This window comes from Alternaria hordeiaustralica (genome assembly GCF_023758085.1).
Source record: "Alternaria hordeiaustralica strain BMP 2776 chromosome Unknown scaffold_2, whole genome shotgun sequence".
Classification (NCBI taxonomy): domain Eukaryota; kingdom Fungi; phylum Ascomycota; class Dothideomycetes; order Pleosporales; family Pleosporaceae; genus Alternaria; species Alternaria hordeiaustralica.
In genome coordinates this window covers 1,063,560-1,089,491 of record NW_026056774.1, presented here as the reverse complement: position 1 = coordinate 1,089,491, position 25,932 = coordinate 1,063,560, and the positions used below count along the sequence as shown (strand labels likewise).

The window sequence follows — 25,932 nt, the reverse complement described above, 5'->3', positions numbered from 1 at the left end:
ATGACGGAATGAGGAAGCCGAGGCCACGATGGGCCCTTCCAAGCCATTTTGAGCTAACCCATCTTTACCCCGCCAAAACTTGCTCGTGCGACAACGCCAGATGTGACGATAACGGCCTTGCAGATGCGATCGGATCTTGCGCTGTCAACCTCAAGGGTGTTTGCACTTCGCTGGCAGATGCACACACATAAGCATCGAACGGGCTGACTTCGCTGCGGCCCCACGACAGATACGACAGATCTAAACCTGGCACATCCCGTGCCGTGAAGCTCCAATTACCCGGATCGCAAGCATGCTTCCTACTGGGCCCACCCTTGCTTCGGATATAATTAATGCGATTTGTTTCCGCATGGCAAACCGCCTGTCTCGGCAGTCACTTCTGCTTAGTTATCCCTCAACAACTGCGTTTCGCTGGGTTTCGTCTGGAGTCATGGCCTGGTTTGACTTTTCTTCGCCCACATTCCCCGTGTTGAGGACACGCTGCGGTGTACATAGCGTACAGGTACGCGTTGATAGTATGCTGAAGAGCTAGAGATAGCGGCTGTCGACAACCGAGGTATTACGACGCATACGGAAAAGAGCAGGTGCACGCGGAAATCAATGCAAGCTGTCGATTGACATAACCTTGTGAAGATCGGGTCGTTGCGTTACTTGGCTTTCTTTCTTTCTTGTCGTTTTTGCAACGGGCAATGATGGCAGACGACGAGAAGGCAAGATCGCCTTCCGGGATGTTGAAACAGGAGAATGTGCCGGACCGAGGCATCGAAGAAGAGACGAAATTAGAACAGGAAGAAATATCGGAAAAAGATATGTTAGAAACAAGCAACCAAGGGAACGACGACACAATGTCAATTTCGTCATCACGAGCGTCAACGGCTTCAACGCACTCCACCAATGCCGACCAGCCGAGAACATCGAATACGAAACAACGTCCAGTTACTCTGGCAAGAACCACCTCAGTTCTACCCGATGCCGTCATTGTCCCACGATCACAGCGCCGTGGACTCCTTGCGCGCTTCGCGCTCATCCCAGAGGTTGAGAACCCAGAACACTACGCGCGGCAAACGAAATGGCTTCTGACATTCATTGTCGCCTTTTGTGCCATGGCAGCACCGATGGGTAGCGCAATCGTTATGCCAGTGTTGCAAGAGATTAGCGTAGCTTTCAATGCAACGGAGACGGTTACCAACATGAGCGTTGCTGTATACATGCTTAGCATGTCCATCTTCCCGTTGTGGTGGAGCTCCTTCTCTGAACGATTGGGTAGACGTACGATATACATCACCTCGTTCATACTCTTCGTATTGTTCGCTATTCTCTCTGCGATCAGCACAAGCATCGCTATGCTGATCGTCTTCCGTGTTCTGTCTGGAGGCGCAGCGGCATCCGTACAGGCTGTAGGCGCAGGGACTATCGCTGATGTTTGGGAGACGAAAGAGCGCGGAAGGGCAATGGGCATCTTCTACCTTGGACCACTCTGTGGACCTCTCTTCGCGCCCATTATCGGTGGCGCTTTGGGGTCAGGACTAGGCTGGCGATCAACACAATGGTTCCTTGTCATCTACGGTGGGCTGACATTGATATTTATCATATTTGCTCTTCCGGAGACCCTGCATCGAAAAGAGAAACCCTCCGCGGACCCAACAGCCCTACCCAACAACGATGCCGGGAAAGAACAAAGTACAACGCTCGGAAGAAGCACCACACGTGCCTCCACTGTCCAGAAGACTAAGAGCATGTTACTACACCTACGCCACATCTTCATCGATCCACTGCGAATCATAGCATGGCTCCGCTTCCCACCCGTCTTCCTAACCGTCTACTACGCCAGCATAACATTCGGCTGCCTCTACATCCTCAACATCAGCATCCAATCCACCTTCGCCGCCCAACCCTACTCTTTCTCCACCCTCATAATCGGCCTCCTCTACATCCCGAACTCTGTCGGCTACCTCCTCGCCTCACTCTTTGGCGGCAAATGGATCGACAGCATCATGCACCGCGAAGCCCGGAAGGCAGGCCGCTACGACGACAGGGGCAAGCTCATCTTCCGCCCTGAAGATCGGATGAAGGAGAATGCGTGGATCGCTGCTATTCTCTGGCCTTCGGCTCTCATCGTTTACGGCTGGACCGCGGAGAAGGGTATCCACTGGATCGTACCTATGATTAGTAACTTCTTCTTTGGCATTGGCAGTATGCTTATTTTCGCGTTGGTCAATACCATGCTCACGGAGTTCATGCCCAGACGCGCTGCGTCTGGAATTGCACTGAATAACTTTGTGCGAAACATCTTCTCTTTCACCGGCGCGATAGTTGCGGAGCCGATATTGAGTGCAATAGGAAATGGATGGTTGATGACGATTCTGGGCATTTGGAGTGTGGTCACGGGGTGTATGGCGCTTTATGCGATGGGCAGATGGGGCGAGAAGTGGAGGGAAGCCATGGTTAAGGTTTTGGGGTGATGAAACAGGATCTGTGAATGATTGTTTCGTAGTTTGATGAGAAGTATCGTTCAGCATACTAGATGGTAGGCGATGTGATCGCGATAAAGATATCGAATCTCACACCACAAACGACGCCTCAACAAGAACTTCGTCTTCCTCGTCCAGCTCGCGCTTGATCTTCTCAGACTCGTCCAATATTATCCGTTCGATCGCCGCGTATGCAGAGCCATAGACAAGCCGCCGGTCGCCATTGTCGCTCACCGTACGTAGTACTTGCTCATGCTCACGGTTCATGTCAGTAGTCGCAGTGGCGATCTTTTCATTGGGCAGCCTGGACGCAGTCACGACTTTGATTTCAGCAGTCGCCTCATCTCACTGGCGCTCTGCCTGGGCCCCCACGAGTCGCTGGACTTCTTGTTGGTACTTTGGCAAGTCCACGTTCATCTCTTGTGTTATGTTGTCAAGATAAGTTGTGTGTCTCATTCGCCAGTCGATACACGCTGCCCATTGCTCGGTGCCATTGCGGAAATTGGTTTCACCCAAGTCACCAGAGCTCGCCGAACCAGCTTTTGCGATGTTGGAGCCCCGGCCGGTGTAATAGTATCCTCTATCCATTCGGCAGAAGATTTCCTCGCTCAGCCGACACTGCATTTCGTCCGCCATATGGCAGATTGTGTAGCTTTTGGTTTCGTAGCTGCGTGTTATCGATCCTTCAGACTTCAAATATTTGCCGACGTTGGTGACTAGCGCCATGATGCGGTCGGTAGATTTTTGCGAAGCATGCTGGTTCATGCGGCGATGAGGGTGGCTGGTGACCCCAAAATACTTGAAGGGATTGTTCACGACCGACTGGCTACTGCCACTGTCAGGGCTGTGTTGGAGCAGATTTCGATCTACCGCCTCGCAAAACGTTTCAATGCGCTCGGCACGAATTTGGCGCCCAAGGTAGCGGTGACGATCTTGCTTGATCTCAGCAGGGCTGGTGTGTCCACGAGTCTGGCTGTCGATGGTAGCGTTCTGTTGGGCTGATCAAGGGTCTCCGGAGATGTATAGGCGTAGGTGATCGATGATCCTGATGGCTGGGAGGATTGCCCTGCTTGTCGACATATGCGCGCATGTACAACGTGGGCACAAATTGATTAGAGAGCTCGCTGTCTCGCTGGGCCCACGGAGACTGGTCTGCAAACGGTATGCTCTTGCCATCATGCAATTTGACCTATCACTGTGTGAGATGCAGGTAGTGCGTCGGAAGTTAATCCATGGATCTGTCGTGGAGGACGGGTGCGGGGTGGCAGACGGTGAGAGAGGAAAGTACGACTCACGGCTACCACAGCACGCCACGTGATCACTGGCATTGGGAAGGCGAAGCCGCGCAAATTGACCTGGCGCAATAGCGGAAATGACAAACCTCCAACCGTACTTGCCTTGGTAACGTGGGATTCGCTCGTGCGCCCCAGAGCCATGGCTTCCCCAAACGATCTCAAGACCAATAAAGCTTTGCGTTCGAGGATTGATCAATCTCCCCAGCCTGAGATCCCCAGTTCCAACCCTGGGTAACAACTCCGCTACCATTACAACTTGTGGGGTCAATTACGGGGACGCACCATGAGCGACCATAAGAGACAACGGAGCAACGGGTCGGGTCTCTTCCGACCACGCTCAACCCGCCGCGCAAAATCGCTAGACTCCCCTAGCTTTCACTGGTCTCAACACTACGCAACTACTTCACAAGCCCATCGGAGACAGCTGCGGCGTCTCGCGCAGTCTCCAGACAACCCCCTCCTCCATCTAACCACGATGACACCGTTTCCTCTTCTACATACGACATCATCGTATCGCGTATGCTCTCCCGGCATGCCACGACTACCAGTACACACAACTCGGCATCAAGGCTTCCGCGAGTGGCTAGCCGGCGGCCTTATGCTTGAAGTTCACCAGACACTGCGGAAAGCCTCGGTTCGCTACTACGATGTCGAAGTAGTCATCCGAAAACCGTTCAAGACACCCGGTCCGGACAGCGAGTACAACAAGACTATAATCGTCTTGGCCGACATTTCGGTGGAAGATGCCCACGCCAACTGGGCTATCGCAGCACAAAAGATCCTGGAGCGGCTGACAGGCCGGGGGCGCGATGACATAAACGTCGAGATCGTGGACGTCGAAGCCGCCTGGGAGTTCAATAACGCCGTCATCCAAGACGACGAAACAGTGCAAGCGTGGCATAACGTCCATGTACAGATAATCCAAGAGCTTGGCGAGATGCAATGGAACAGCATTGATATTTCGAAGAGGTCTCCGGGCCAAGTCAAGCAAATGACTTCGTCAACTATGTACATCACAGGGTCTGATACGAACGACCCCAAGTGGTGGGACGAGATATCGCCACGCCTTCGAAATCGAGCTCATACACGGCGAGCCAGTCATTGGTCACAACACGACACCATTCGATGAGGACAGTCTAGGTAGATGTATCTTGGAGAGATAGATCTGAAGAAAGATGAGATGATAATTTGACTTATCTACGAGCAATACTATCTATATAAGGCAAATGTGTTTGCTAACAACAAAGAAGCAATCTAATTGTACATGAGATGAAAGCTAATGGAAACCAACAATATACGGTGGAAGATAGCTCATGACAATAGAGCTGATGTACTCTATCGGCTCATTCTCTATTAGCACGTCGAACTTGCGCATGATTTCTACGTTAGCTCAACGATGGATAGTCGAGCCATAAGAATGTAGGTCATGAGACGGCTTCACTGGTTGTCTATGCGACTAGGTATACAGGGTATCTTCAGTGTGCTTCCGGGTTCGGGTATATGTCGAAGTTACATGGAACCAAAAAATAAATTTTAGGCCTGAAGCATACATTGTCTCAAACATCACTCACTTGTTAACATTTAATGCTTCGTATGCGGTAACCTCGTATCAACCCATTGTATCCGACATTTTCGATTGACTCAACGATCTCTCATTTCATTGTACGCTGACACACGAATGGTACCGCAAGGCATTCCTCCAACGATCCGCTCCGTTCCTGACTAGATGGTCTCGGTTAAGGGGAGAACACTACGAAGCTCCTTAAGGCAGTCTTCCATTTCTGACTTCCATCTGCTCTGTGTAAACATGAGCAGCATGAGGATATTTTTGCGAAAGGTTGATATCTCGCGATTATCGGCAGTGGTTGCGAAAGTAGCGACCCGGTGATCCAACATCATCCGTATCTTCTGCTCGGGACTTTGGTTGTCGAATTCCTGCAGGGTATCTTGATCAAGGTCCTTTCCTTGCTCTTTGTATGCGTCGATGAAGGCACTGATTGTTCTCTCCGCTGGCTCCAGATAAAGCTCAGCCGCCTGGATTAGCATGCTGCCGTACCAATCATCCGCTGCTACCAGCATCTCGTAACGTTGCGTGATTTCCAACTCTTCATTCTTCAAAATGGAGTCGGTGTACTTGGGTAGTCCTTTCAATTCGGTAATAGCGTCTTGCAGGAGGACCGAGGCGGCCCGCGCCTTCCTGGCTGGTGGAACGATTATATGAACTAGCGCAGTGGTACCCTCTGGGGCGGCGGAAGACTGGTTATTTAGTTTCATCGTCCACTCCTCGAAGGAACCCAGGGGCCCAATATCGTCGAGGCTGGTCACGTTGGCCTTTGTTGTAAGTTAGATCGTGGTAATGCATTCGGGAAGCATACCTTACGTAGATGTTCTCTGATTTGATGTCTAAGAGACCCTGGGCAACCATTCTGTCCAACTCCTCCTTCTGGTTGGCCAACTTTCCCACAAACTGAGTCACTTCATCCGCACGTTCCTTCTGGCTTGCTGACCTTCGTTGGAACTTCCCTTTGATATCGTTTCCAGTCATGCTGGTGGCGTCGTAGTATTGGCTCGGTTGCACGTTGGTTCAGAGCGGACTTCGGGAGTGTGAATCTGGTCAGCTCCGTGCAGGAGAAAATCGCAAGCTTTATTCCAATCGCGTGCTTGATGTCCATTGTTTGTGGTTTGGGTACTGGGACCGTCGCGTTCAAGCGCTCCTCGATTGTCTGGTTGTTCATGCTAGATCAATGATCACCGGCTGAGTTAGAGTAAAGCACACCTGTGCGGTGGCAGTCTGCATGGTACTGATAGCTGCGCCAACACTTGCTCTGGGTTTGATGGGACTGTGACTGTTTACGTCCATACATAGCTACAGCTTACATCGTAACTGCTGATGGAGACGATGCGACTGGAGTACCCATACTCTGGCAAAGTTTGCGATGGTTCTGCAGATAGACCAAATAGCGCGCAAGGCGATATACCATCAGTCAAAGGCGTTGACGACGCGATGAGCAGGGCGCACTCTGGTCTGACTTGGTCTAAAGACATCAGGCTCAGAGTCAGAGTCATCCTCGACAAGGTAACGAGCAGGACGCACTGTGGTGGTCTAATCTGAATGCGAGAACGACTGCGGCACATGGTAGGGTGTCGAGAAGATTGGAGGGTATGGCGTCATGTAGGCTGGGGCGTTGTAGCCATAGACACCCCCTTAAAGTACTGGGGAGCCATATACCATAGGCATCGGTGTCTGCTGATACCCGTACTGCGTAAACGGGGGATATGGAGGACCGTGACTTGTCATTGAAGGATAGCAACCGATTTCCGTCTGCGCAATGACAGGCCCGTCGGGCAACCTAACTACTTGTTACATCCGCAAAGATGCTTCGACACCTTGAATGTCGGAACGGGTGTTATGTCGGGGCACCACTTCTAGTTCTTCACCTGAGCTTTCTGTCAGGCGCGCAGGCAGAGATAGCGTTGGACACGGGTGTTGTGGCTGGTGAATGTTATATAGTGCCACCGGTGAACCGAAGTAAGGGTTATGATGCTTACCAGACATGCGAACCTGTCTATAAGAGGAGCGAGTGAATATGTGGCTGATTAGGGACAGGGCTGACACAGCAGCTCGACACGATGATTGAACCTGACTACACCAATTCGACGTTACGCATTTGCTACTTCGGTGCTACCTCCATATGTATGTTGATTACACGCGCAAGTAATGGAGAGAGAAGAAGAAGAGTAAGCTGTCTAGGCCGAGATCATCTCAATCGCGTCGAGACTGATACTGGGACTCAAATATCCCGTAGACGTCTTTCCAGAAATGACAGAGATCTTCAGTATCTGATACTCCCTTGCGCTCTTCACCCACGCACTTGCCGGCACACTGTACTCATAAACGTAATTGTTGCCACGGTAGGTTCCAACAGTCAGACTTCTGGTATCGCCCTGACCCTTGTCTGATTGCAAAGCAGCGGTCCAGCTGTTGACCGCGATAGCCGGTCTTCCACCAGACATGCCCTCTGTGACACCGATTCTGATCTTTGCGCCATTGGCTAGTTGCGCATCGCTGAGGCGAAAGTAGACGAGGTGGTCGTTGTTGATGTCTTTCCACATGTAGCCGGGGAAGTTGGCAGCGGAGCTGGTACCCACAATGTAGTTGCTAGCATCCCATTTGGCGAGGCGCGAATCAGACGGGTGCATGTAAGTAGGCTTCATGGGGCTGTCGCCGAAGTTCAGGAAACCCTTGGGTGTGCCATCCCATTCACCAATTCGCCACACGACAGCTGTATCTGACGGGTCGTTGCAGGTGATCGTGTTCAGCGCTACGGTGCCTCCAGCAGTGACAGTAACAGTGCTAGTGTGAACCTCGAGCTCCTGCGATATCGTGTGAGTTCACGTCAGATCAAAGTGCTGATGTATGGCTATACTTACACCCTTGTATACAGTCAACGTATACGAGCCTGGCAGGATCTTGCTGATTCGCCAAGAGCCGGATGATGCGATGGCCCAGTATTGCGCCTGGGCACTCTTCAGACCGACAACATACTGGTAGCCGTTCTTTACGTTGGCCAAACCAACACCAGCGACGGCACCACGTTGACTAGCCGGAACCCAGCCATCGATTCCAAGGGAGTCCATCCAGTCCCAGTTAGCGTTGCGAGCGAATAGTGCGGTGCTCGGTGCGGCACCACTATCCGTGAAGTGGAGGACGGAGGGACCTTGCAGGCCAAAGCGCATCACATCAGTATGACCTGGAGCACATTAGTCGATGCTTTAGTCTAGGCCGAGAGTGGCTTCACGTACCCATGTTGTAGTGGTAGATATCATAGAGATCTGGGCCACCACTACCTCCGCGGCGCATCAGGCTGCGGAAGAACGGCCCACCCGACGCCTTCTCGTGATTCGACCTAATCATGTACATGCCGACATTTCGATTGGTATATCCAACCCAGTCGTAGTCCATAGTGCGACCATACAACTTGCCGGAGTAATGTTTGGACCATGTCTGACCGTTGAGCCCGTTGATGTCACCAGACTCAATGGCAGTGGCACCGTCCGGAACCCAGTCCGTGTCTTCGTTGATGTTGTTGGTAAAGATGTTCGGCGGAATGCGAAGGATGTATCGCGATACAGTAATGCTGCTGTCTTTCTTGTTCATGAAGATATAGACGTTGGGGTTGCCGTAGCGGAAGACGAGAGTGTGAACGAGCGTTCCTACTTTCATTGTCACCTTGATGACGTTGGTGTATTGCTGGATGGTGACAGTGCCGGGTGCGAGGCCAGATTCCACGTGCGAATTCTTCCCGTTCTGGCCGTTGTACTCAACGCCACGGTACTTGATCGAGGTCATGTCGGCGTTTGTCTTGCTGACCTTGACCACGAGGTTCGCGTTCGTATCGATAACATAGTTCTTGCCGTCATCGGTGTACCCCCAAGCTGCAAAAACAGCCGTAGGGGCCAGTAGAAGAGCAGTGACGGTCGCTAAGAACCGCATCTTGAAGACTGACTGAGGGAAGACGATGAGCTAGAGACCCCATGTGAATTCGTTGTACAAGACGGCTTTATAGCAATGTATTTACTTTCCCACGTGTGTGCGCAGATGGCTACTACACACCACTACAATACCATCTTTCCCGGTGGTAGTATTGTAGACTCCACGTTAGTTTCCCAGATTGAGCGTGCTCCGCCATCAGGATAGAGCACCTACGCCTTGCGGAGTAGTGCATGGTGCTGATTGTACAAGAGCCGAGCATGGGTATATAATTCGCCCCAGCGTTTGTAGTACTACTCCGAGTCTAGCACGTCTAGTACCCGCGTGCGCACCATATCATTGGTGGGGCTGGCTTTCGGTGTTTCGAAGCAAATCCGGGGAAATTCTCGAAATTAAGAAGGAAGCTTGGTAGGCATTAGCACCGCCGAGCGCACAAGTGAGAAAGGGCCCCATGAGCCATGATAGAAGCAAAGTGTTGCGGATAAACGTTGCGCAGTTGTGAAACGGGGAGCGAGATGTGGAATGAAGATGGATGGGCTTGCAGGAGTAATGAATGAGGATGAAAGGGAAGGGCCATGTCGCGGGCCGAGGTTACGCCGATTGGTGAAGTTTGCAGAGCCAGACCCGTGCCTTGTGAGTCCGCCCCTCATGATAGGCACATGCCGTCGTGACACACAATTTCAACGTTCTTTTCTCGACACAACTTGTACAAATCCACACCAAGGATAGCGCTACATCTCCCTGAACGGCAAGATAAGAAGGTTTCGACAGATGCTTTGGGCCACAGATGTCTGAAACTTTCAGGCGTCCAGGCACATGCCCGCTGTGTGCTGGCGATCCTGTCGTAATCTACGAATGCCATGCTTTTTGTTCGGCGCGAGGTCAAATATGGTTTGCGTCCGAACAAGTTTGACTTTTTGTGTCAATCTGTACGAGGAAGCTTGGTTTTGAACGCCACAAGATTTGCTTTGCCGCCGTCACATGTGCCATCTCATCGCAGCTCGCAACGCATTCCCAGCCTGACACTCAGGCAAGCACGCCGTTGACGTCCAACAAACTTCAAGTTGTCAGCGTTGGCTCTACAGGATTCCACAGAATGAGGCGTCGTGACTCACTTCTCATCCTCACGCATACGCGTTCGTAGCAAGTCCTTCCGCTCGTCAGGCTGATTCTTGACCTTGTCAATCTCCTGCTGAGACAGCGGCTCCGGCAAAGTCCCTGCATCCGGCTCAAACCACCTCTCTTTAGGCGTCTTGCTACCATCGGCGAATACTGGATTCGTCATTTGCGCTCTGAAGTCTTCTGGAAAGCGGCTCAGAAAAGTTTCGATGAGTTCAGGTCCTGTGCGACTGGATCAGTACTGAAACCTCCCGGTAGGTAGGATGCTTACTGAGTCCTTCCGCAGAGAGCACTTTGCGATCTGCAGTTAGCGAGCGCAGAACGCCGTCGTTACCTAGGAACTTGATACCGAGGATATCATTCTTGAAGCTTCTGAGAATGCGCGTGACCTCCTGCTGAAGTGGATCGCTGATGTCGTAGGATGGCACGCATCTCGGGGCGGACGATATTTTTGCAGTACTTGAGTCGGTCATGATGTTCAAGGTGGAGATGAGGGAAGTAACTTTTGATCGATTTCGGGGTATAGAAAACATGAAAGGGTATGATGCCATGACGCCGCCCGTAGCGACTGCAGATGAGCGTGGTTCGTCACTGGGCGGCCATGCGCTTACAAACAGATTGTCCTCCCTAGAAAACATTACAAGTAAATGGGCGCTTCGCCCTGTTACAATCATAAATAGCCATGCCCAAGATGGCATACAGCTCGAACGTGAAGTGCAGGACGTAAGCACTAAGCGCAGGATGCGCATTCGCCCCAAACGTTATCAATTCGTCATTATGACATCCGAGGCGCCCTGTCGATGGACATGCGAGCAGCAGCGATATCCATAGACATGCGGGGAGCGCGGCTGTCAATGGAGTGCCTCGACAGCTGGTAGCTCATGCGCCAGTCAAGCGGCAGGCGACCTTCGTTTGTGGTACGTCGAGAAGCGTGGCCGATAACGACGTGCATCTCGAACTTGTCCAATCCAGTCTTTTGCAAGTACGCTTCGTATCCCTCAGACTTGGAAGCCCGCTTCATCCACTCCTCACTCACCGCCGATGGGTAGACTACTCGCAGCAGGGGCTCGGCACCACGGAATCGGTAGTATTGTCGGATGTCGTCGTGGGGAAACAGGTGCAAGTCGATCCTCTTCATCGGCCCGTTGACTGCGGTAAGCCAGCTTTGGTTGCTGTTGGCGGGGGTTGGTAGCAGCTTGTTGAGCTCGCCAACGATCTCAGAGATGCTGCGGAAGACAACTCCCTCAGTGGAGGTGAAGCGACAATCGGTGCGACGCGTGCGGACAAGGCATCGGATGAGCGGCAACAGGTCAATGGGCTCCATGTCAAAGCACGCAGCATCGATGTCCAAAGAGACATGGCCCTTGAGCGAATCAATCTTGACCAGGTTCGATTTCTGGCTCCACAGGTCGATGATGTAGTGTGCCTTCTCCGCGTATATCGGTAGGAACTCCTCGCGAAGCTGGTGGCATACCTGCGTGAGGCTGTAGTATTGTCTCCGCTTGGTCGGGGTGACTTCGCCTTCGCGTTGGACCAGTGCCGGATCATCGTGACGGCACATCCTGATGGGCACCTCCTCGCTCATGCGCTCGTAGATGCGGTTCCTGATCTCTGTAATGCATTAGCACTTATACACATAGATAGACTAGGGGTAACATACCTGGCGGCATGTCGAGGAAGCAAAGTGGTGCGGTCTTCTTGGGTGCCGGGATGTCTTCAACAACATCGTCAACGTCGGGACTGGTGGTTGTGACTTCATCGATAGCCAGTTCTGGTGTCTCATCGTGTACAGACGGGGTACTCGGTTCGGGTTGCTGCTCGGGGGTGATCGCACAGGTTTCTGGTTCAGGTGTCGCACATCGCACAGGCGCAGCGGCGGCAATGTCGTGGACTTCAGGCTCGACTTGGGTATAGGCGACGGGAGTCGAGTTCCATGGCTCCTGTTCAGGGGTGGTGCAGCGAACAGGCGGGGTGACTGCACGAGCATGGTGTTCCTCGTGCTTTTGGTCGAGTTGCTGCGAAGGCTCCTGCTCCTCGGCTACTGACGATGTGTCTTGCTTTGTGGCGGATGTAGCTGTGACTAGGACCCTCTGTTCGACCATCCATCCTGCACTCGGTTTCGACTTCTCCGAAATGACAGCCAGCTCGACATCATCGTTCTTGCTGCCGCGACTCTCAAGACCAGACCGTACACCTGCGCTCCCTGGATTCGCGACGCGCTCGAAACGGTCTTCATTGGGCGCGGGGATGTCGTTCGGCTTCTCAGTCGTGGGGTGAAGGGTGGTTGCAGTAGTTCCATGCGCGTTGCTGGGCTCGGGCGTCGCGTCGTTTGTTTCAAGCGGCTCTGTTGACGTCTCACGCGTCCGTCTCGCCCGACCACAACTGAAAAGGTCGCCCAAAAACGACATGGCTGCTCTTCCACACCACCACGGCGAGTGCGTGGATATTAGGAATAAGTACTGTGGGCAAGTCGCACAAAAGTAAAGAGACCGGCACAACCGTCTATTGGGGCACCTGCTAGCTCATATGTTTCTTCAGTCAGGATTGCGGCATCGAGTGAGAACAAAGGCTAAACCCTTTCAATGGTCGATGAAACGCATTGGGCGAATGAAGTCGTCGGTAAGATTGCTATCACACTGAGATGACCGGGGTGGGGCACGTGCTTTACCCCTGATCAGCGCCTTCGATCCCCACTTTCGATGAGGCTTATCTTATCTGCGTGTGCGCGGCAGATTCACAATTCCACCGCCTGGCATCATGCCCGCATCTTGTCCAGCCTGCCGGTAGTCGCCGGGACGGTGCGCGCAGGTGATGTCTCTGGCGCAACTTACATGTCGATTAAGGTTGCCATGAAAGTTTGTCTGTGACCCGTTCACACGCGGTCAATGGGCTCATCTCGGACTAGCGAAAATCGCCGAAGAAAAAGCTTCGGTCACTTGAGCGCCCATGGCGGAATTATTTGATTCTCTATACCTTTATTGTCTAACGCAAAGCTCTTCAGGTGCGTGCATGCTTGCCCAGACATCGCAGCCTAACGATTTGCGGAAATGTCCAACGCGCGACGTCATTGCCAACCACGATCCACCACCACGGGAACTGTCAGGCCGGAGCACCTCATCAAATATTTCCGGGCCATCTTCGATATACGACATACATACGGGAAAATGAATATACAATAACAGACGATCACCAAATACTGACAGGCCACGATCCACCGGAACTAAAGACGATCTGCAACGATTGGACCCATCTGCAGGGCAGCTCCCTTCTCAACGTCTCTCAGGATTTTGGCGTTCTCACGCATCTTGCAGTATGTCCAAGCCGCCACCTGGAGCGCCAGTAACCCGGTCAAGATCTCCGAGTTGTTGATATACGTAGTGTATGGCGCGCCTTCATTGTGTGGGTGATAGTATCGGAGGCACAGGACGCGTACCGCGTTCTCGAAGAGGTGGTAGTAGGCTAGTCGAATGATCGCGTCCTGGGTTGCTACCAATTCTGTCGTATTCCAGATCATCGTCCAGTCGAATCGAGGCTTGACGATATGGTTGCGGTCGGTTGCTGCGGGATCACCAGACACGCCTTCCCAAACATTGTTGAGGAATGTTCCCAAAGACGTACATTCCCAAGCACGGAGGTCAATGAAATCTGTAAGGACGAGGATGTTCAAAGGTGATATTGCAAGCCAGGGAATAATCCAGTCTAGGGATCGCAGCTTCAAATGCAGCATACCTGAGAATATGGCTAAAAATCGCACGATGAGGCTGGTAGCTAAGAGGCAGTGAAGAAGCTGGTGCTTCATTTTCTCGAATGAGCGCGAATAGCAGGTGGAGAGTCCGATGAGGCTGAAGGAGATGAAGAGCCAGGTGAGTTGGCTCGGTGCTTCGAACATGTCTTTGATGATATTTGCTGCGTCTTCTGAATGATGAAGATCTCCGTACAAGTACTCATGATCTGATTTTCTCAAGTCTGGTATGGATTGCCTACCAAAAAGAATGTCGCATGCGGCAAGTGAGATCAGCCATGGTAGTATTACTAAACACCCAGTAGTGCCGGTCAGCATGATGTGTGTTTAACGGTGCGATCGACGTCGGAATTTGTTGAATGTGGAAGGTTGTGGCGTGAATATTGGAGGGTGCATGTTGACTTTATCTAGGATGGTGTACGCCTCCGTCACGCGCACCGTAGGGGGGTTGTCAGGAGTAGGTTAGGCTTGCAAAATTAAATATTTGTATAATACGTTACACTAGTAATAGCTCTCTATTTTTTATTTACAAGCAATATATATTACTATTAAAAGCTATTATAATAAATATATGTTATAGAGAATAGGCTAATAAAGGCATGTTATGCTATAATAGATATTAAAATTAATATAATATTAATAGGCTAACAAACCTCTAATAAATCTGCGCGACCTATTAAATACAAAACCTATTATATAATTAATATATAATTTAAAGCTTTTACCTAGAATATATATTAATTATATTAGGCTATTATTATATTACTTACTATTATAAGCATATTAAGTTTTAAAGATATTATTAATAAATAAAAAATAGAAAGCTATTACTACTCTAATATATATTAGCAAGCTATTAAAAGAACTTATATATTATATATAATTTTATCTTACAATACTTTTGCAATATATTAGTAGTTATTATAGGTATATATTATAAATAATAGGTTCTTATTATACTATTAGCGGCCTGTTAAAACTTTAAATAATTTTAAGAATTTAGTAGATATTACAAATAGAATATATATTAGATTAGATAGTAAAAGAGTTTAGTAGATTAATTTATGCTATATATTATATATATACGCCTACTCTAAAGAATATAACTCTTAAGAATAATATAGTAAAATATACCTATAATATAAATATTATACGCTACTAACTTTTATATAATAAAGACGTGTGTCTGTATTAGCGCTATAATATACTAATACTTAGCCTCTCTTTTCTCTAAAACTAGTACTTTATAAATAGATATAGTAATTAAGAATTATTATAAGTTATCTGTCTGCTTTTCTATAGGCGCTAATTAATACTTATATAGTAGTAGTATAGATAGCTAAACTAGAGAGTAATATTACCTATAGCTTTATAGCTAATAACTATATCTAAAATTAGAATTTACTTAATAGTATAGGTAACGTATTACTAAGTAAAAATAGCTATAAAGATTTATATATCTTAAAGACTTAATTTAGCAGAGTATAAAAATATTATTACTATACTTAAGAATAATTAGCTAGAAATATAAAGCGCCTTCTATAGTACTTACTCTTATTATTAAAAGTAGTGCTTTGCTTTATATATATAGAGAGAGGCGTAGTAGCAAAATCTATCTACTATATTTCTAAGTTACTCTAGATTATTATAGCTAATATAGCGTAATCTAAGCTATTTAGCTAGTTAGCGCAGAGCTAATAAGTGCTAGTATACCTAGTGCATAAGTGTTATAATAGCAGTAGATAGGCTAGAATGTAAGGTAGCTAGAAATACTACTTTTATTAGTATTAAATTTATATTAAATACTAGCTATATATATTATAATAAACTTTTAAAAGCTAATAACGCGTTTATATATTACTATAATAACGTTACTAAGTGCTCTATAGTGTTATACTATCTACTAGATAGATTAATTTAATAGTCTTTTAACTATTCTAATATTATATTCTATTCTTTTCTCTTATACTCTAGCTTATAGTTCTTATTATAGATAGCGTGCTAGATATAGATAGGTTAGATAAGAAAAGCTAGATATAGGTAGTATATAAGTATATAAACATTTAAGAGGGGTTAAAGAGTAGCGTATTAGTACTTATAGCTCTTATAGATTACTATAATAAGTAAGCCTTAGGTCTAAGGTAGCGTATAGCTAGAGGTAAGAATCTATTCTTTTATTAATAAAGCACTCTCTAGTAGTGTTAATATTACTAGTACTTAAGTAGGTAGGCTCTTTTCTTACTTTTTTTCTCTACTACTATTACGCCTATTATCTTCTTTCTAAGGTTTTATTTAATCTTATCTTATTTATAGTATCTAAGTTTACTAAATAGTATAACTCTTTTTATTACTTGCTAGCCTTAAAAGCAAATCTTAAATTTTACCTAATAGTAGTAGTAGTAGTAGTAGCTTCTCTTATTGTTTATAATCTATCTTTACTTTTACTCTTATTACTACTTACTAGCTAAGATAGTAACTAGTAATAGCTAGCGCTTAGGCCTTAGTTTATAAATCTCTACTTATCTTCTCTATCTCTATCTCTTTTACTCTTATACCTATCTTTACTACTAATAATAATAATAATAATAATAATACGCTTAATTATAAGATATCTAGAAAGATTATAGCTGCCTAAAGAAGAAGGTTACTAAGAAGAAGCTTACTTCTATTAAGACTTATAAGTCTTTTCTCTCTAGATACTACTATATATACTAATAGTACTTAGCCTTAGTAGCCTATCTATATAGCTATTAAGCTTACTTATATTCTGTAAAGCGCTATAGTTACTATAATATAAGAATATTATTTCTAAGCGTCTACTACTCTATAGTTATAACTTATATTTAGTAGTTAATAATAGACTATTAGCGTGTGCTTAGCTAGCCTACTAAGCTTAGGTAAGTAACTATAATAACTTAATAAACTCTACTAACCTTCTCTAGCCTACGCTACTTTACTAGCGTAGAAGGCGTAGCTTATATAAGCTTAATTATCTAATTATTATATACTTATATAGGTTATAATTACTTTAGCTAGAGCTACTACTAATAAGAAGTAGTACTTAGCTAGTGTAATAAAAAGTAGTATAATATTCTACTATACGTAGGTAAGTAATAGTAATAACTTAATAAACTTTACTAACCTTCTATAGTCTACTACTACTAAGAAGGTAGCTACTTCTTATAAGTGCAAGGCTAAAACTAATAAGAATAGTAATAATACTAAGGTTACTTCTAAGAAGGCTATAATACTCTATAGATAAAAGGCTAAGACTAATAAAGATAGTAATAATACTAAGGTTACTTCTAAGAGTTACAGTTAATTATTCTTAAGCTATCTATCTCTCTTCTCTAGCTCTATTCTTAGTTAATATACCTAGTAAACTTACTAACTAGGTAGTCTACTACTAGCGCAGCTGTAAAGCCTAAGGTAAAGATAGCCTCTAAGAAGAAGGCTAAGGCTATCTTAGATAATAAGAACTTAGATATTAATATATTTTAATATTATCTATTATAAAGTCTATTAATTTACTAGCTAAAAAAGTAAAGGTCTAAGATAACCTTAGCTAGTCTTATAAGTTAACCTTAGAAGTATTAGCCTATATTATTATTAAACTTTACTAACTAACCTTCTAAACGTTAGTACGCTTCTATTACTATACTTATATATACCTTATATTACTATTACTATTATTTATCTACTTATATATATACGTTGCTACTCTTTATTATTTATGCCTCTATTAGGCCTAACCTATACTTTCTATTACCTTATACTTAGTTAATACTTAGGTATAGAATATAGTATAATAAGATATTTATATAAAGACTTAGTTATATATAAAAGAATAATTAATATAAGTAAAAGTCTAAATATAGCTAGTATATAGAAGTAATAGAAGTTTTAGTTAGAATTAAGATAGCCTATAAGTATATAGATATAGCTAGTGTATAGAAGGCCTAGAAGATTATATCTAAGGCATAATATAGGCAGATGTAGAGGCCTAGTAAAAGTCTAGTTAGTAAGAGTAGTCTTTTATACTACTATTAGGTATTAGAAGTAGCTAAAGAGCTTTATATCTAAGCCTAGTAAGCCTAGATATTTCTAGCTAGTCTACTTTAGGCTAGGTAGAAGTAGATAGGTATAGTAGATAATAAGGTATATTATAAGAATTAGTAATAGTATAATCTTAGTAGGCTTATAGGTAGCTAAAGGTATTATAAAATATTAAAGTAATATTCTAGAGCCTTAAGGTTTAGAAAGAAGTAGCGCTGTTTAACTTTCTCTTAGATATATATATATATATATATATATATATACTTATATATCTCTACGTATTTTATAGATTAGACTTAGTAGTTTTTAGTCTAGATTTTACTCTCTAAGAGCTAGACTTAGTTATTTTAGAGCTACTTTGTGTATAGGTTTAGGTTATTACGCTAGTAACTTTAGAGTAAATATTTCTTAGTATAATAATTTTAGGTCTAATTTAAGCCTAGCTTTTATATAGTAAGAGTTAGACTTAGTTATTCTAGAGTTAATTTGCGCGTAGTTTTAGCTATTACACTAGTAATATTAGAGTAAATATTTCTTTATATAATAGAAAACAAAGCTCTTTATAGCCTAGCGCTAGTATCTAGAATATAAATATTCTATAAATATAACTATTATATTACTTTTAGCTATACTATTAGTAGTAGATGTTTATATAAAACTAAGAATAGATTAGTATTTAGACCTAGCGCTTATAGTAAATATAAGTATTTTTAGTCTTTAGTATAGAAGAATTATACTCTATTAGACTCTACTAGATAAGTATAGAACTTACTCTAATAGTACCTACTAGTACCTAACCTATATTTTTAAGCTAAGTAGAAGAGATAGATATTATAAGTATAATATATAGATTTACCTTACGCTAAAGGTATACGCTACTTAGGTAGTAGAAATAGACGCTAGTAGATAAATATTTATACGTTTAGTAAGAAGTAGAGGTAGAAGTATAGTAAAAAAGAGTAAGAGGTTTTCTATAGAAGTAGTAATACTAGAGAAGCTGCGCTGCACTAAGTTAAGGCTAGCTAGATAGTCTATATACTATTTAGATATTTAGACGCGTAAAAATATATAATATATTAGGTTAATAAAGTAGAACTATAGAAGTATAGCATAGTTATAAGAATACTAGATAGAAAATAGTTATATTAGTGTAAGACAGCGCGCTATAGCAGGTATAGTATAGCTTAATTAAGTAGAGGTAATATAATCTCTTAATATAAGTAGTTTAGAGTAGAATTCTACTAGTTCTCTAATATACTAGATGTATATATTATAAGAATTTGCGGCAGCGCTTAGATATAAAGTAAATCTTTTATAGAGTTAGAATAGCCTATAGATATAAAAATAAAATAGCTAGACTAATAACGTATATAATAATACTCTACTTCTACCTAACGCTACGTATAAGCGCGTTCTGCTTGCGCTATACCTACTATATAATATATAGCTACTCTATAATACGCGCTATCTCTTACTTAGCTATTTTTTTACTATCTATAAGATATCTAATTTTGTATAGACACGCTATAGCTAATCTTTAATTATTATTATATATATAGTTACTTAGTCTAGAATTACTATATAATATACTTTATATTTTAATATATTACACTAGCTTATAGCGCTTATCTACCTTTCTAGTTTTATAAGCTATCTTTAGTAGCTATAAACTTAGTTCTCTTAGCCTACTACTTAAAGCTATAACTCTAAAGCTTTATATAAGAAATATAAAAGTAGTTATAATAATAAACCTCTTATATTCTCTAATTTATATATTACACTTTACGTATTATTACTAAATCTAGAGCTATAACCTTCTAAAGAAACTATTTATATAGCTATATCTTAATTCTTAAGACTCTTTTAGTATATAAGGCTGCACTAAATAATACCTTTAGAATTTTATAAGGTTTAATCTACTTAGACTTAGAATAATATATAAAGAGTTCTCTTTATTATCTATAGAATATTAGAGAGGTTTAGATAATAGTTATACAGAGTAACTCTCTTATATATAAAGTTTAGCTACTATAATTACGCCTTTAAAATAGTGTATATAAGAAGCTACTTTAACGTATAGTTAGCTATACTTAATAATAATTTATATTAGTAACAACGCACGTCTTAACATAATTCTTCTTTTAGTAATAGAAGATATAATTATTAAGTAACAAAGTAAAGCGTAGATAAGTGTAGTTTAGTAGGTATTATTAGTGTAGTTAGCTAGAGAAAGTAAGAAGATTTTACTAACTATAGAAGATACTAGCGTAGTAGCAAAAAGTATCTATATAAAGTAGATATCTTTATCTATATACTAGAATATCTCTTCTTCTTAGCCTAGTATAATCTATATAGTAGTAGTAGTAAGAGCTAGAATACTAATAATAATTCTTCTACTCTACATTATAAATATCTAGCACTTTAGTATAGAATCTTAATCTAAACTCTTATCTTAAAGAGCTACTATAATACTCTTATATTTAAATAATCTCTCTATAATATTAATAACTATAAAGAGCCTATAATTATTACTATATTAGTAAGTAAAGATTCTCTTAATCTAGCTAGCTATATTATCTTAGAGTTTAATAAAATTCTCTACTTTAAAAATAATTATCTTACGTAAGGCGCTATAATAGAGTTAGTAGTATAAATAATAAAGAGTAATTAGAGGTAGTTAACGTATAAGTTAATATACTTTAACTACTTAGTCTATTAGATACTCTAATGTTATAAATAGTTTATATTAGGTATTTTATAATTATTTTTATATACGTTAAAGAGAAGCTTATTAAATAGATATAAAGCTGCAAGCTTATAGTTATATTATACTCTAAGTAGCTTATTCTTAGTAAGATTTTCTTTTAGTATAAGGCAGACTTAGGCTTTAATATTAAGGTATACCTTATCTAATAATAGTGTTTAGAAGTTAATATTAGGTAGCTTAGATAGCTCTAAATCTATAAACGTTATAGTTAAGTACTAAAGAAGAGTTAGGTAATTTATAGCTATACTCTAATATATATCTATAAGAGCTAGATAGAAGTAATAGAAAGTATTATTAAGTATAAGTATTGTTATTTAACGTTAGCACTCTATAGCTATAAGCGTTTTTGTAACTCTCTAGTTATTAGTGCTTATTACCTAGTTCTTAAAAAGACTAAGTAGAGTTAGCGTATAGATAGTTTAAGAAAATATATATTTATTTTAGACTAAGAGAAGAAAAGAGATATTATAACTCTCTTAAAGAAGTTAATAGAGACTTATTTACTTACTAATAGTAGTTCTCTCTCTAGAAGGTTAGAATATTTAGAGTAAAGATATACTAGATAATAATATCTATAAAGTAGAGAATTAAATAGATGTTAGAGGTTTAACACTTTTATTTAAGAGCTACTTATTAAGCCTTTATCTTTTTGCTTACTCTAATAGTAAGCTAAATATCTAAAACTTCTTTTTCTTTTCTAAATATTATACTACTAGTAAGCTATTTAGCTATATTAGATACTTTACTATTAATAGAGCTTCTTCTAGGCAAGAAATAGAAATAAAAGTTTCTAATAGAGATTAGTTAGTTAGGCGCTGTTCTTTTAGTAGTAGTAATAGTAAAAGTTAGAATATTCTAGTAGCGCTTATAGCTTTTAATACTAACTAATTATACCTAGTTATAGTCTACTATATATAGTATAGATTCTATAAAGAGCGCGTTTAACTTTATAATTATACTAAAGTAGTATATAAGAAAATTAATACTTTTGTATATTATATTATCTTTACGTAACTCTAGAATAGTAGTAATAGCCTTAAGATACCTTTAGTAGATATAGATTAGTAGTAGCTATTTGCGCAAGATAATAAGTAGTATAATACTTACTTAGCTAAACTCTTATATTAAATATAAGCTATAATACCTCTTAATATATAAGTTCTAAGGCTAGCTAAGTAGAGTTAGTAGTAGTATAAACTTGTAAGCAAAGATATTATAGAAAAATAGCTTTAATATATCTTTAAATAGATAAGTAATTATCTATTACGTAATTTCTTTAAACTTACTATAGACTACGTCTAGTAGGTATAATTAGATATAGTTAAGTATAGAGGTAAGAAGTAAGAGCTAAGAAGAATTCTTAGAGAGACTAAGCTTCTAGAATATAGTATCTCTCTCTCTCTAGCTTTTACTAGATATATACTTATAAGTGCGTAGTATTTTATTATAGTAGTAACTATTAATAATAATATTATACTTAAGATTTACTTTGTTCTCTACTCTAATAAGATAGAACTAGTAGAAATGCGTAGCGTTCTAGCTCTTATAGCTAGTATTTGCCTACTACTATAGTATATTACTAATATATATAAGATAGAGCGTATATATAGTAATTATAGTTCTATTATCTAGAATAATATTAACGTCTATTTCTAGGTTAGTAAGGTATACTAGAGATCTAACTATATTCTTCTAGCTAGCACTAAAGAGGCCTAGTGTTAAAGAAAATATATTAATCTATCTCTTACAGTTAGCCTTATTTAAGAAAGTCTATTATAGATATTTACTAATAATTAAATAATGTATGTTGTAATATAACCTAAACCTATTAATAAAAGTAGTATAGAGAAAGCTTATAATATAGTAATTAGCTAGATATAATTATATAATAATTTTATTCTAGGTATATTTAATAATCTTAAGCTTACTATAATAGAGTATAGAGAGAGTAAGCTTATAAATAGTAGGTAAGGTAGACTTAGTAAAGATATAGCAAACAATGTATTTATAAAGATAATAATATAAGTATAGTATATTAGTACTAAATTAGTAGTTAAGAAAGATATCTAGCTCTTACTATCTTAACTTAGACTCTTAAACCTTTATTAGTTTCTCTACTTTAACTAAGAAAAGTTCTTATTATAAGAAAGAGAGTTATAGTATAGTAGATATAGCTACTTACTATAGGTATAGTAGTAGAGCTCTAAGCGTATAGACATAGTTAATAAGAAGTATTACCTCTTTATCTTTACCTTTAGCTATAGCTTTAGCTATCTAATCTCTACTAATAAAGAGAACCTATCTAAGGCGCTACTTATTATCTCTATTAAAGAACTAAATAAATTTAGATACTAGTGTAGTAGAGAGATTAGAAGTATCTCTATTAGAATAGGTACTTAATATAGTTAGTTGTATTATGTGTATATATCTAGTTATTATTTTTATCTAAACGCTGTTTAGACCTAGCTTTCTCTAGCGCACTAACTCTTAAGCCTAATAGCTATTTAGCCTATTATTATGTTACTAGTTTTACTACTATATCTCTTCTACACTTAAGAAGAAGGCTTTCTCTTCTTCTTAAGTATAAAAGAGAGAATAGCTCTTAGATATCTTCTTCTACCTATTATATTGCTAGATTCTATCTACTTAATCTAAATATACTATACGCTAAACTTCTGCCTAGAAATCTAAATGTAAAATCTCTTTAGGCTATTTCTATTCTAGTATATCTTCCTCTATTACTCTTCTTGTTTTAATTTAATCTCTTCTGCCTGCTTATAGCCTCTTCCTCTGTTTCTCTAGTATATTCTAAACCTTATCTTAATTACTTTTAATGTTAGTAGCTAATAATCTCTTAGGCTTAGATCTATATCTTTCTTAGGTTTAATCTTTGCTTTTCTATAGCACCTACCTATCTAGCGCTTAACCCTCTATAATATTAGCCTTTTCTCTAATAAATATTCTATTATCTCTATTATATTACTAGTGCATCTATAGAGATATTCTAGAAGGTTTATATATGCTGCACTGCTATTAGAACTTATACGCTAGTTACTCTACTTTTTTACCTAAGAGCTCTTTAGCGCTTAGTAACTAGGCTATTAAAATAATAATATTGTAACTTTTCTTCTTGCGCATAGTAATTACTACTCTTAACTCTATCTTTACGCGCGTAGCCTTTTGCTATTCTCTCTTTATCTTCTTCTCTTTTTCTACTCTACTCTACCTTAACTTTCTTTCTTTGCTATAGCTTTACCTAAGCGCTCTAAAGGCAATTTAGCTACTGTAGACACTATACTAGTTACTATATCTACCTTCTCTACTTAAGAGCTCGCTACTAAGCTAGCTGTTATAGTTAAGGCTAATAATAGCTCTACTACCTCTACTACTATACCTACTCTTAAGCTTACTATAGCTAAGTAAGCTACTGCTATTACTACGCACGCGCTTACGCTTTCTAAGCTAACTTCTACTAATAAGATAACTATTAAGCCTAAGGCTATAGATAATTCTACTACTATTACTACTTAGCCTATAACTAAGAGTACTAGTAATAATACTACGCTGTTATTCTAACCTTTACGTGCGCCTAAATAGCTATTAGCTAAATCTACTCTACTTACTCTGCCTAAGACTACGCTCTTAATTAAAGCTAAGACTAGCGCTAGTGTTAGCTAAACTAATACTATTATAACTAATATGCCTAATACTACTCTACTACTCTTCTCTATCTATAACGTTAACTCTACTAGCTATTCTTAGCCTAAGTTAGCTCTTAAGTCTCTAATAAAAGCCTTTTAAACGCCTATATCTTGCCTTTCTAAGAAGTAGAAGAACTAGAGTAAGTCTCTACGCCTTTCTATCTTTACTCTAACTAAGGCTATTAAAGAGAGTAGGCGTAGTATACGTATAGCAAAGTTATATAAGTATAAAACTTCTAATTCTAGTTATAACTAGTATATTACCTAGCGTAAGTCTTTTCTCTTCTCTAGAGTCTTTTAACTAAATATTATTCTAATATCTTCTACTTTATTAGTAACTAACTAGAGAGCTTATATTATTACTCTTAGCTTTACTATAGATATACAGAATTACTTATATACCTTATAAAGCGTAGAACGCATACTTAGGCCTTCTCTATCTATTCTAGCTACTAATTAGAAAAGCTATTAGTCTAATATATAAGTTAACGCTTATAGCAACTTCTACTTAGCTAATCTAGAGATAACTATTAGCAAATTCTTTTAGTTAGATAATAAGTCTGCGCGCTAGCTATTTAACTCTAATATAGAGACGCTTATACTATCTTATTACTTTAGCGCTAAGTTAGTTAGTGTAATTAATTCTTTAGTTAAGAATTCTTCTATTAAGATTATTATCTATAGTTAGTGTGCGTTATTAAACTATAGAAAGATATTTAGCTAGTGTATCTAGGTCTACATTAATAGCTAGCTAATAAAGAGTAGAGTTTATACTAATTACTTAAAGCATAGTAATTATTAGGTCTACTCTTTTTGTAGTAAGTTGCTAACTGTTCTTTAGACACTTACTTTCTTATTTCTAGTATCTTTGCTAATATATTCTTCTAGAGACCTAAGTAGTAAGACGTAGCCTTAAGTCTACTATAGCTACTAAGTCTGTAGTTACCTCTAATATAATCTCTAGTCTCTCTAAGAGCGTTCTTACTTGTCTTAAGGCTAGTAAGAAGCTAACTACTATATCTAAAGAGAGTAATAAGGCCTTATTTGCCTAGGCTAGCAATAGTATAGCTACTTAGTACAGATACTATTTAAGTAATGTTAACGCTAGTTACAACTTAGCTTTCTAACTAAGTCTAAAGAATCTTAGCTGTAATTTGCCTAAAGAGACTTTTAATACTAAGGCTGCTTCTACTTCTACTAGTATAACTTATATTTAGTTATTATTGCTACGCTTAAAGATTCTTAGTAAGAGTAATAATAAGTCTAGGTTAACTATTACTAAGCGTTAGA

At 40.9% G+C, this 25,932-nt stretch overlaps 8 protein-coding genes across 8 annotated transcripts; 2 read left to right on the top strand and 6 right to left on the bottom strand.

The window, feature by feature from the left end:
• Positions 1 to 692: 692 nt before the first annotated feature.
• Positions 693 to 2,462, top strand: J4E84_001820 (uncharacterized protein; the record flags this gene model as incomplete). The annotated part of the gene is made up of 1 exon (XM_049384450.1): positions 693 to 2,462. One exon carries the CDS (start codon positions 693 to 695, stop codon positions 2,460 to 2,462), a length of 1,770 nt encoding a protein of 589 aa, XP_049247806.1.
• A 99-nt stretch (positions 2,463 to 2,561) lies between these two features.
• Positions 2,562 to 3,197, bottom strand: J4E84_001819 (uncharacterized protein; the record flags this gene model as incomplete). The annotated part of the gene is made up of 2 exons (XM_049384449.1): positions 2,562 to 2,775; positions 2,821 to 3,197. 2 exons carry the CDS (start codon positions 3,195 to 3,197, stop codon positions 2,562 to 2,564), a joined length of 591 nt encoding a protein of 196 aa, XP_049247805.1.
• Positions 3,198 to 4,298: 1,101 nt separating this feature from the next.
• Positions 4,299 to 4,895, top strand: J4E84_001818 (uncharacterized protein; the record flags this gene model as incomplete). Its single annotated transcript, XM_049384448.1, has 1 exon — positions 4,299 to 4,895. One exon carries the CDS (start codon positions 4,299 to 4,301, stop codon positions 4,893 to 4,895), a length of 597 nt encoding a protein of 198 aa, XP_049247804.1.
• A 593-nt stretch (positions 4,896 to 5,488) lies between these two features.
• J4E84_001817 (uncharacterized protein) lies at positions 5,489 to 6,311 on the bottom strand (the record flags this gene model as incomplete). The annotated part of the gene is made up of 2 exons (XM_049384447.1): positions 5,489 to 6,083; positions 6,142 to 6,311. 2 exons carry the CDS (start codon positions 6,309 to 6,311, stop codon positions 5,489 to 5,491), a joined length of 765 nt encoding a protein of 254 aa, XP_049247803.1.
• Positions 6,312 to 7,513: 1,202 nt separating this feature from the next.
• Positions 7,514 to 9,260, bottom strand: J4E84_001816 (uncharacterized protein; the record flags this gene model as incomplete). The annotated part of the gene is made up of 3 exons (XM_049384446.1): positions 7,514 to 8,140; positions 8,198 to 8,517; positions 8,570 to 9,260. 3 exons carry the CDS (start codon positions 9,258 to 9,260, stop codon positions 7,514 to 7,516), a joined length of 1,638 nt encoding a protein of 545 aa, XP_049247802.1.
• Positions 9,261 to 10,368: 1,108 nt separating this feature from the next.
• J4E84_001815 (uncharacterized protein) lies at positions 10,369 to 10,849 on the bottom strand (the record flags this gene model as incomplete). The annotated part of the gene is made up of 2 exons (XM_049384445.1): positions 10,369 to 10,598; positions 10,648 to 10,849. The coding sequence occupies 2 exons, from the start codon at positions 10,847 to 10,849 to the stop codon at positions 10,369 to 10,371; spliced, it is 432 nt and encodes a 143-aa protein (XP_049247801.1).
• Positions 10,850 to 11,151: 302 nt separating this feature from the next.
• Positions 11,152 to 12,784, bottom strand: J4E84_001814 (uncharacterized protein; the record flags this gene model as incomplete). The annotated part of the gene is made up of 2 exons (XM_049384444.1): positions 11,152 to 11,987; positions 12,037 to 12,784. 2 exons carry the CDS (start codon positions 12,782 to 12,784, stop codon positions 11,152 to 11,154), a joined length of 1,584 nt encoding a protein of 527 aa, XP_049247800.1.
• Positions 12,785 to 13,596: 812 nt separating this feature from the next.
• Positions 13,597 to 14,265, bottom strand: J4E84_001813 (uncharacterized protein; the record flags this gene model as incomplete). Its single annotated transcript, XM_049384443.1, has 1 exon — positions 13,597 to 14,265. The coding sequence occupies one exon, from the start codon at positions 14,263 to 14,265 to the stop codon at positions 13,597 to 13,599; it is 669 nt and encodes a 222-aa protein (XP_049247799.1).
• Between the last annotated feature and the right edge of the window lie 11,667 nt (positions 14,266 to 25,932).